Below are 11,841 nucleotides of genomic sequence, written 5' to 3'. Positions count from 1 at the left end.
GTGCCGGCTCCGGGACAGGCGAGCGCCGAGCACGCCGCGGGCCCGGGCTGCGCTTCCCTGCCGGCCTGCAGGAGGGGCGAGGAGGAATCTCAGCCCTCACATCAGAAGCTTCCATCAGACCTGCATGCCTGCTCTGGGACACAGCGCCCCTTTCTCCCCCGTCCTTGGCTACGTAGCAGAGCATCAAATTTAGGCTGTTTCCACAGGCTGAAACAGTGAAAACACAACCGTTTTGCAAACTGAACATCCAGAAAGTACAAAAACCTCAACTACTGATCAACAGAAAAAACGAGTTTATGCTACAAGCTCAACAGGGCACAATAATTTAACTGTCAAGGCAGAAAAATATTAGTCAAAACGACCTCTTACAGCCTTCAGCATAACATTAACCTTGTCTCTGTGCAGCATCCAAAGCCTGGCCTAAAGCATACCTCCTTCTTCAGTTTTGGAAACCAAGGAAAATCTGGTTTCCTACATAACACACTCATTGCTGAAACAAGTGAGAGTCTGTAAAAGTCAGCAGGTGATCACCCAGATCACAATGCAGATTTTAGAATGGCCATACATAGAAGTGGGTTAGAAGGATGCACAGCTTCATAAATCTTTCATTCTCCTTGATAAGATTCTCAAGTGCTCACAAGTAATTCCTCATAGCATACACTGCTGCTTCTCTGCATTGCTCTTCCTTGGGTTAAGCATCCCTATGGTAATAATTATTTCCTATCATGCCAATGATCCATTTTGAATCTCACCTTTCCAAGGACTACTACTTCCCAAGATTTAAGCCTCAACACGTTATGCTTGCTATGAGCATCTACTTTATTTCCATGCTTTGGCCTGCAGGATCTCAGATCTTTATTCTACCACTGTGAAAGACTAAGATCTAAGTGAAAGCGAAGGGTCTGTTGTTGTTTGTAGACTCTTGGGAATAAAGAGAGTTCCAAGAAGAAATCTACCGATGCACTTGGCCTTACAGTGTAAGCTTCTCTGTGTTGATATAGTGTCTACTTTCATGTTAGTGCAGCACTAAGCAGACTGTAGATGCTCCTGGAGACAAACGATAGTAAGAAAATTACTTGAATCCTGGTTAAGATTTATTTAAAATGCTAAACCAAAATTATCCTCCCACAGGGGGACTGAGTTCATGAAACTCTCAAGAGACTCAGAGGGCTGGATTTTGACTTTCTTGTAAACAGAAACAAAAGGCTGACTTGTGGAAGGACAATGAAAATACACATCTGTTGGAGTCCTTAAAGACACTTCGCAGAGTTGATACAGCTATAAAAACATAACACTGCAACTTCTGCAGCCTCAGAGTCTCTGAGGTATTCCATATGCTGGCAGGGCATGACACAGACCTCTTCAAATCACTTTGCATTAAAAGCCCTCTCTACAAAAAAACCCTTTGTTTTCATTAATAAAATGGGGAAAAAAAAAAAAAAAGAAAAAGGTAACTTCCAGAAGCTATTTTCCTGCTCTGTACTTACACATTTAAACCACTTGAGCCCCATGTCTCAGGCTATCATGCACAAACCCATACTGCAGAGCAGAAGACGCAGACCAAGAAGATGGGAAGCATGCCCGAGGAGAGGAGAGGAGAGCCTGCAGCACAGACTCAACAAGGGCTCAAAACTGCCTGACAGTGCCGCGTATTTTACCACGGGCTTGTCCTCTTTCATCTCCAGGATCTGTGACAGAGGAAACAACTGTTCTGCAATAAGATCAGACTGTCTTCTTCATAGCTTTCAGAATAAGCACAAGCAAGAAGCCATCTTCAGAATAAACTCTTGAGAAGCAAGTGCATAATCAAAGCATCTTTTTTACAAGTGAGCAATGTAAGAGCACTGTATAAACAAAAGGTTGCTATACAAAAATCAATCTATTTAAAATACTGTTTATTTGTGATTTAACATTAATTAGCATTACATCTATGAGCAATTTCAGATAACATTTATATATTTTCCACAGGACACAAGAGTTGGCTGGCTCATTCTTTATGCCAAAGCAAGTAAATAGAGGCATTAGCAAAAGGTGCAAATAGTTCACGGTTGCATTTTAAAAAATATTTATGCACATTGCATTCATTTAGATATATTTTTTTAAAAAAGTTATGAAAAGCGTAGTTCACAGGTTACTGTTTCTACATATGTTGTAATACAACACAAATAATGTAGAACATAAAAAACAAAGTAAGCAACTGAAAGTTCCCACTATGATTAAAAACACTGATTCCAGTATTTAGTGATAGCTAGAAAATTGTTTCCAGGATCCATTCCAACATTGCATTATCACACTGACACGGTCAAAGCTAACCAGCCCCAGAACATGCCATAATCAACATTTTTGCATGCCAAACCACTCTCCAGCCATATTTCACAATTATATATCGTATAATAATTCAACCAGCAATTTGGGAATCACATGGATCTTTAAAATGTACTTCCTATTGCGATGACTGATTTACAGACGATTTGACACAGCGAAGAAAACCCTACGTTAATTTCTATGTTTAGTTTGTATTTACAACACAGTAAAAGTACTAAAATGACAATATCAGTAAAAATGAGTAAGTGGCAGTACCACCCTTACCCATGGCACTAAGCTCCAATTTGCTCTGGGTTCATCCAAAGGACAACACAGATTCATGAGACCCTTTTACAATTCAAATGAAAGTGAAGAAAAAAAACCAAAGTGTTGCACTCTGTATGAATCCATACAAATTATTTAAAATGTCTAATATGGAAATGTCACTCTGCTGATTTAATAAAAATATCCTGCAATCCATACCATATATTTAAAAAAAATAATCACCAAACTTTTACTTTCTTTGTCTCTGCCTATTTTCTTACTATTTCACTTTCCCTTTTAACAGTTTTGTTTCCTTCATTTGGTTATGTTAAGAGATTATTTTTCTTCATTCATTAAAAATATCATGAGAGAAAAAAAACAACCCACAAGTAATTTTAAAACTTGAATCCAGTTCAATTTTATATGCTTTTGTCCTTTAATTTCTAAGTCCCTGGATTCCTGAATTATATTTAAGTATACTCTAAACCAAGCATTCTTAAATACACTCTACTATTAAATGCTTGGTTCACATGCTTATAATACCTTTATACTGAATGGTATACAAACATTTGAACATATAAAATCTTCTTTTTGTTTTGCCAGTTAAACTAAATTATCAATGTTAAGTGTACAAAATCCCCTTTCTTGAAAAATAAGGGTTTCCCACCCACCCCCAACTGATAGAATAAAAAAGAAGTCTTCAAAAATTATATTTCACGAAAATGAAATATTTGGCAAAAAAGTTATTGAAGAATGGAATTCTTTAGACATTTTGTATAATTCCAAATAAACTTTCTCTTACACAGTTTCTCCCCTAATATTATGTGCCAGTGTATAATATTTCTATATGATCTAATCTTAAAAAAGATTTAAAGGTGTGCTGTTAATATGCACCCACTCCAACAGGGGTACAGAAACATAACATATATGGCCAAAATCACAATACAAAACTGTATGATTTGGTTACCAAATGAGACAGCAGTTTTAAAAAGTCGTATGATCACGCAACAGTAACTTTAATAAAGACTTTAACTGTACTGAAAGTTTTAAGGTCTGGAAAATACTCCAAGCAGAACTCGCTGCTGCATACTGTGATGGTATTCCATCTTGCTATGATGGTAATTGAGCACCTGCCAGTGTAGTTCTACATGAAACCAATGAATGTTTCAAACCCTCATAGCAGTTCTGGACACAGTTAAGTGGGAGATGAATTAATTTTCAACTAACATGAAAGGTTTTAATGTGGTTTGGTTTTTTTTGTTTTGTTTTGTTTGGTTGTGGTTTTTTTTTTTTCTTTTTTTTTTTTTTAAAGCAAAACCTCTTCCAGTTCCTTTTTGTTTAGGTTAAAGTCCAGTTACTGCACACCCCTAACACTATGCTGTTAATGGTCAACTTAAATGTTTAAAATGTGCAATGTCTCCTCAGAAGAGGACTGCACTTACACTTCTACTTTCTCCTTCTTCTTACTCTTTTTCAGGAAAGATGGGGTGCGGAATTTCTTCTTCTTCTTGGATGGGGACTTGGAAGGTGACCCTTCAGGGGACAGGGTCTCTTCTATCTTTTCAGAGCTTTTAATTGTAATCTCTACGCTCTCCACAGTACTAGTGGTTAACTGACTGACCCTCTTGGTGAGATCATCTTCCACGTCATGGGCATCTTCCTTGCCATTCACCACCACAACTGGCAACTCCACAGATATTAGGTTAGCATTCTGGGTATAGAGATCTTCATGATTTTCTGAAAGAACAGAGAATTTTGTGGTTATTTATGCACACTATCATACAAAAACCCAAGCATGTGAGTCTGGACTGTGATGCAAAGAATAAAACCCAGAGTACCTAGATGTGGCTTTCTTTCCAATTATTTGCACCCTTGCTCATTGTAAACAGATAAATACAGTGAAAGTGTCATCAAAGCAAAATGCGTTGAAAAAGCTAACTTTGTCTTTGCCAGGTACACACACAACTCAAGTTGTATACAGTATATACAAATACAACCTGCATGGCATAAAAATATATATATATATCTCCAGTTTGAAGCGTGCTCAGAATTATGCTTTACTGCAGGAGAGTAATTTATGAAAATGCAGCCATCTCATACTGAAGTCTTTAGAGAACTACCCTTTCCAAATGCATTCTTAGACTTTGCTGGAAAGGTCTTAGGCAACAACAACAAAAAGATCTAATCTTAACACTTTCAATAAGAATCAAAACATAATCCTATTTCCTCCACCTCATTAATATCTAAGTTTCAGTATGCCCCCACGTTATTTTTGTTTGTGAGAATTACGTATGAGAAAAAATTGGGGAAAGTAGTTTCCTGGACAGAGTCCCACCCAGACGTGGTAAAAGGAGGCTCTTTTTGCCTCAGCCAGCTTCATGCAAGTGTAAAGAACGCAGCAGAAGGGTGGATGACTCAGGCTGTCAGAGCCATTGGCATTGTACAGAAGTTGCATGGAATACCTTCTAATTTTTCTGGGACATTTTGCGGGGATTGAGTTTGTGACTGAATTTGTGACACAGATGAACCGTCATCTGAGAATAATTCCTGTTCAGCATCTGCAGGACAAGATTTGAATTAGTAGCCATGCAAAAGTAAAAATCAAGCAAGAATGTCAGTGCTAGTGCTACAAGATTTACAGCTTTGCTAGCATTGCATTGCTCATGCTGACAACCTCAAGAGGTTACAACACAGTTTAAACTCTATAGAATTACAGACCTACACATTTTATCTGCTAATAACCATTATATATTAGCTCCTTAATAGAAAGCATTAAAAAAGGTAGCAGGGTTTCATGCCAGGTAGCACGCCCCATGGTTTTATCTAGCTGTAAGTCACACAGTTTGCTGTTATAGTAAGCTATTATGTTATGACCTGAATGTGATCTATAGCAAAGTTGTTTTATTACACAATATTAGTGAAGAAGAAGAGTGCATAGCAAGTGTTACTATTAAAAAAGAAAAAAAAAATCAACCCTGAATTAGTAATTCCCTATAGAACAGTAGTATTGGAAGAAGATGTAAAAAAATCAAAAGTAGATGAGCCCTGCACATTGGGAAAATAAGAGAAAAATTAAAGAAGCCAAAACCAAACATCTCAGTAAATTTCTGGAAGTCATAAGTTAGAAATGTGTATTCAAACTCAACTGGAATTCAAGGGTCAGAAAACAGAGAACTGACTGACACAGCTGTACCAAATGTAAAGTGGTGTGGCATATTTCACTTTCCAAGTGAGAGTTCAGGTGCCTTTTCCTGTGAATTCTGTTATCAGAACAGGTATAAAAAGAAGCCAGAGATTACAGATTGTTTTTCTACCTTGTCATGTATTTCAGAATCTACGTGGCAAAGATCACATTTCAGAGTCAACTCTTCATATATCCTCTAGGTTATTTAGCAAAACTTCCACAGTGAGGTGGAAGGTTACCAGACTGGTTGTGGAATTGTTATCCTTACAGGTATTCATTACAGGTATTCAAAGCTCAGCTGGACACAGACCTGAGCAACCTGATCTAACTTTGAAAGCAACTCTGAGGAGGTGGTTGGACTAGGATGACCTTCACAGGCTCTTTCAACCCAAGTTATTCTATGATTCTGGCAAAAGAACCAAACCAACATTATGTTAAAGTGTGGTTTTGACAATGGGGTTTCTGTGCAAACCTTTTATTGCTTTAATTTTAGCACTGACCCAAGTGAAAAAGAACAACATTTAACAGAAATTTCTGCCACCTCAGGGAACATTTAGCTCTAAGGCAAAGCAGTTGCAATAGTATATCCTAATAATCAACACACCTACAATTTTTTACAGCAAGTATTCATATTAGATTTGAATCTGGTTCTAGATTTTCAAACTACAAATGAACTTACTGGAATGTAAACCTCACCATTGAAAAACACACCACTGACCTTCCAAACCTTGCTGCTTGCGCTCAATTGTTCTCCTGTACTCTTCCAGTTCCTTTTCTGTGAGGTGGCTGAAAGGGTTGGGTGGTGCTGGTGGTGCGTGCTCATCATCTTCAAACTGCATTGGCTAGAAAAGAGAAAACCACAGAATTTAACAGTTGAAAAAAAGAAGCGGGCAAGATGTACACAGCTAATGTCTCCTATTTGCCCAGAGTTTGGTGACAGCAGACTGGCAGGGAATGCAGAAGAAAAACACACATACAGACAGATTAGATCTACCCCATTTAATAGACATTCACATAGTAACAAACACTGACCACTAAGCTGTAGATCACCATCCTTTTGCAGCAGCACAATCATTATTTGAGTTTTTTTTGTGTGAAGGGTAACAGCTTCAGGAGTAGAGACCTGCCTCAACAGCTTACACTTCAGGGACTAATATACTCCTCAGAAAAATGAAAGTTCTTTAACAGTAGTGATCCAAAAAATAAACTTTCCCCTACTTTCCGCAAATACTTCAAGGTCTAGGAATATTTTTGTAGGAAAGTAACTATGCTCATGCTCCAGTTTAAGAATCTAACTCTAAAAGCTCTTCAGAGATCAATCTTAAAATGACAAAATTTAAATTATTTTCATATTATGAGAAAAACTAATTTGGAAAATATTCTTTTTGCCTGAAATAAATAAGAAAACTCTGTGTTATCTCAAAAGAATGTTGGAAACCAGAATAAGGAAACAGATGCACTAACCCATGGATGGTGGGATGCTCTTAAAACTATAGAATTCAAATTACAATTCAGCACACTTTTTTGAATACGTTATTAGTGTTATCTGTACTGTTTGGAAGCAAGTATATTCCACTCAAGATATGATGATGTGGACAGGTAAGAAACTGGAAACCCTCCCTCCCAGTCAGAAGTCCATTTCTAACAAAAGCTGCCTTCTACATGGACCCATCCCACCTTTTAAACTCAGTCATTTGTGGGCCTCAACCATTTCCTTTTGTAGGGGTTCCACAGACTGGTGAAAGGATCATTTTTGCACCATGCATTGCAACGTTCATCACTCACTAGCTTAAATGGTCTTAGACAGGGGTCCTACTTCATTCATATTAATGGCAGGCCAACCTACCATGCATAGCTCCTTTGGAAACTAACATTTTAAACCCCTGAAATGAAACACGAATAATAGGTATCACACATCCAAAACCTGGCATCACAGTTCTAACAAAGCATTTAGAAAGAAAATGGCCCAAGCTAACATTTGCAAGACAGGCAGCCAAATAATCCAAACACATGTAAATCAATCAATTATGTCCTACTCACTGGACTTGGCTTTTTATCCACAACAATCCCAGCGAGCAGCTGAGACTGTGGTCCTGCTGTCTTTAGGTCATATCGGTTTTGCTCTCGTATCTATACAAAGAAGAGAAACTGGGTTAGAAAGAGACACTTATCTTTAATAAATCCTATGGCCATCAGCTTTGCAAAGCCAGTGACACAGGCAGCAGTGCATGGCTGGGAGATCAACCTGTGTGCTGCTGAACCTAAAAATTAAGATCTCTCCTTCCACCTCTGAATACACCGCACATGTGGTTTTGCCCTTTGAGCACTGCCAAAAGTCCATCCTAGACCCAGCTCCTGCACGTTGTGCAAGCCAGTACTTAGAAATAAGCTCCAAGGAATGGTATGCCTCTCAGCCTGTCCTCTCTACCCCCCCCCAAAATCAGTGTTAAGCTATTGAAGATCTCTGTGATCACAAAGGTTAGTGAAGTTTTTCCTTCTGTGAATATGTCATTATTTTCCCTAAGTCAACAGACCTACCTTCACATTGTCAGTGCTTAAGAGATTGACACATCAGATAAAACTATAAATACTAGTACAGATCAGATTAAAAAAAAAAACATAGGCAGAAAACCAGGAATAAATTATCTAATGAGACAGTAGCATCCATGAACTTAAAAATAGTTTTCCAGGGCTTGTATTCTTAATCTGTAGATGATTAGAGGGTGTCTTTCCATTTCTAAGGAAGGGAGTTGCTCCTTCTGACTCCAGTTCAGTCCCCATGGATACTGATATGGCACTTTCCAAGAAAGGGAAAAAAAAAGTAACCAGATGGAAAGTGTCCTGGATATCTGTTAATATAGTTATGCCTAGGGTGGAGTATTTGGTCAGTCTGACAGTCAGAGTCTTATGTGTTGGAAGGGAAAAGGAGTGAGATATTTGTGTTTACAGAGAGGTCCAACAATAATTTCTCATTTTCTCTTTTTTACCGCCATCTGGAAGTGGACAGGACCATAGAAACTCCACCTTAAGTGTTAGGAGAATTAATACAGGACACAGATTACAGTCTGAGACTGAATCATGCTGCAGATGACACACAGCAATTCAGTTCATGTTGACACCTAATTATCCACTAAGTATATCCACTGAATAGCAGGGACTACCATTTCCAGTGTTAACACTCATCCTTCAAACTATTGCATTTATAATTTTTATATATATTGTGTGTGTATCTACAGACTTCATGTGTATTATACATTTTAACATGCTTTTTTAATGCCAAAAATCACATACAATGCAATACATTTCTTAGTAAAACGAGTACATTTGTAAATGTTATTTTACTGCTGTGTTAAATAATTACTTGAACATACAATTTCATTTGGAAGCATCACAACTTTCATTTCGTTACACTTTTTTACCTTATTTCTTTTTTCCAACACTTCACTTGGGTTTGTGTTTAGAGGAACAAATTGGTTTGGATCTTCAATTTTGATTGGTGTTCCTCCACTAGTCTTGGAGGAGTCATCAGCTTTCATCCACTGAAAAAAAAAAAAAAAAAAAAAAAAAAGCTAAAATACCCAGCCTGACGGTGAGGAACAATTCTCAGTGTTGTCTCACTGTTAAAGAGGAGATATTAAGAAAGGACTCTCTGACTTTATTCTTAATTCTACATGACACTCACAACATAATCCCAGCTCCATACAAGTCCATGTGTTTGCCCAAGAGCATTTAAGTTGCCTTGAATATGTATCATTGATATTTCTTTTTGCAAGCATTGAAATACATTCCTGAGAAATGCAGTACTGTGTACTGATGAAGTCATGTTTAGAAAGGATCATGCTTCATAGTAACTGGCTCACAGATCCACCAGCTCCACAGCCCTTGTTCATGCAATCACCTTCCACCCTCTGCTAAACACACATTTTGTCTGTAGATTTTTTCCTTTTGCAAGCAGCATTTCTCAGATCCTCAGTTTCTGAGGATGCTTCTTTCAGACTTGTTTAGAGACTCGCTAGCCTGCCAGCAGGAGGAGCTGATGCTTTTACAGTTGTACTACACAACTCGAAGTAGCCTGCTGGCACCTAACATGCTCTATAGCCCCACTAGAGCCACATCTTTAGAAACAGAGTGGAAGCATCTTGGTGAGCTGAAGGAGAAGGAAAAGCCTTGAACATCATTAATAGTAGTAGCATGTACAGACTCTTCAACATCTATTTTTAGTAGGCTCACAAACAGGAAAGTGGCAGTTAGAGATGAATTAGAGCTTGTGTCTCCCTCTTGCAGAGAAGAGAACAACCCATGAGTGATTTCAAGACTTACTATGTTTGGTGGGCAACTAATACCACAAAAAGATATAATAAAAAAAGTGCTTTCTACTTCAGGAGTCAGAAGAGCTAGTAACAAAAGAGAAATCATTGTTAAGTTATATCATAAACTCTTACTCTTGCAGTTAAACAAACCCTTCTCCCCCAAACACTAACGTCATGAAGTCTCCCCAAAGCCTATTTTCATTTGCTTGATAAACTTATTGGCTAATGCTGTTAAAGATTTCCTCATATAAACTGTGCATGATTTACTTTTAAGCAGTGTAAAACCGAAGTGGCTGCCTACGATATCTGCCTACCGTGATCTTAGTCCTGGGACTGGTTTCCCCGTTCCAGGACTCCTCAGGCACATTCACTTTCAAGTACGTGTTGGGAGAGTTCAGCCATCTTGTCTTCTCTCTCTGTTGCCTCTGCGCCAGGAATTTCAGAGGGGAAAGTGGGACTGTATCATCTTCAAAGGAAAAGGCAGTCACAGTGGCTGGAATCTCAACGTCACTCTTGTGCCTGGGTTTTTCCCTGACTAATGGTTGCCTATAGGCATAGCCAGTTCTGTATCCCTACGGAGAAGAAAAAAATAAAAGTAAAAAAAAATTTTGAAACTAAAAAAAAAATAAATGAAATCAGTAAAAGGTTTCCAAAGAAGTAATGGAAGTTTTGTGCTGCCCCACATGCATTAAACAGGTCCACTCAGCTCTTCAGAGCTTGGGCTGGGGGTGTCATGCATCATTCATTCATACTATTAACACTCAAGAGATTAATTCAAAATACAGTACAGCAGCAGCTGGACAGAACCCCACTCACGCTTCACCTTCCTCCCCCCACCTTTGTGAACACCTGACCACCAAACAACTCCCTGGTCAGGTTATGACCTAGGGAGTGTTCACGGGTCATTTTTCTGTCTTGCACAACAGCACATCCTAGTTTATGACACTCTTCCATTCCCCACTCTATTTGTTCTGAAGGCTGTTCCAGAATTCATATTCAGTGAAATAGGTATTTCAAACAAATAATAAATTTTCAGCTTATTTCCTAATATCAAGAGTTAATAAAAAAATATCAAGGGAATCTGCTATGTCTATTTACTATTTTACTATAAAATATAATTTTACTATTAAGCTATTATAAAGAGTTAATACGTTTGCAAGATGGGTTGGATAAAATTTAAGTAAAAAGCATTATAATTTCTTATCAAGACAGAATACTATTGCCAGATAGATACAGTGACATAATAAAAATGAAGTCGATCATATATAATAATACACATATTTCATGATCATATACAATAAAAATTACTCTGTCTTCAAACTCACAAAGAAACCAGAAAAAAAAAAAAAATCCCTCACTGTACAGAAGCTAATCCTATACTCAAAAACTTACAGAGGCTATATGGACAATGCCATCAAACGTGCTCTCACCAGGTTGTCCAGCATCCGCATGAGCGCTTCAAACTCTTGCTCCCCAACTTTCCACTTGTGTTGTGAAGCCATATTAACTCCACCTCCTCCAGTTGCTGCCACAGCATGTGTGGAAGGCTTGAACTTCTGCAGATCCAGTAGTAGGAGATTGTCTATCCCACCTGCTCCAGCTAATGCATGAACCTAGAGACATCAAGGAGTGCATTTCATTTGTGGAAAAGCTTTTGGACTCTTTGCTTTTCTGAATTCACAAGAGAAACATACTTAAGCACATGCTGCAGTTATTTGTCAGGCTAGTTTTCTACTGTGCAAAAATGTATTAAAATACATAGCAAGTGATCATTATGGA

The 11,841-nt window shown here is 38.0% G+C and overlaps 1 protein-coding gene across 2 annotated transcripts in view; it reads right to left on the bottom strand.

Annotated features, from left to right (window-relative positions):
• Positions 1-1,874: 1,874 nt before the first annotated feature.
• ADD3 (adducin 3 (gamma)) overlaps positions 1,875-11,841 on the bottom strand; it is a 27,385-nt gene continuing 17,418 nt past the window's right edge. The window contains exons 8-14 of one of the 2 annotated variants that reach the window (XM_008948158.1): positions 11,493-11,675; positions 10,377-10,634; positions 9,172-9,291; positions 7,793-7,882; positions 6,471-6,594; positions 5,031-5,126; positions 1,875-4,305 (exon numbers count right to left, since the gene is read on the bottom strand). In XM_008948158.1, the coding sequence (XP_008946406.1) occupies positions 4,007-4,305; positions 5,031-5,126; positions 6,471-6,594; positions 7,793-7,882; positions 9,172-9,291; positions 10,377-10,634; positions 11,493-11,675 (1,170 nt within the window). In that variant the 3' untranslated portion in view covers positions 1,875-4,006. The remainder of the gene's footprint in view (positions 4,306-5,030; positions 5,127-6,470; positions 6,595-7,792; positions 7,883-9,171; positions 9,292-10,376; positions 10,635-11,492; positions 11,676-11,841) is intronic. The other variant, XM_008948159.1, reaches the window with a different exon arrangement.

This window comes from Merops nubicus, unplaced genomic scaffold, assembly GCF_000691845.1.
Source record: "Merops nubicus isolate BGI_N331 unplaced genomic scaffold, ASM69184v1 scaffold14419, whole genome shotgun sequence".
Lineage (NCBI taxonomy): Eukaryota > Metazoa > Chordata > Aves > Coraciiformes > Meropidae > Merops > Merops nubicus.
Note: the sequence above shows the minus strand (reverse complement) of the source record. Positions and strands in the feature narration are given on the sequence as shown.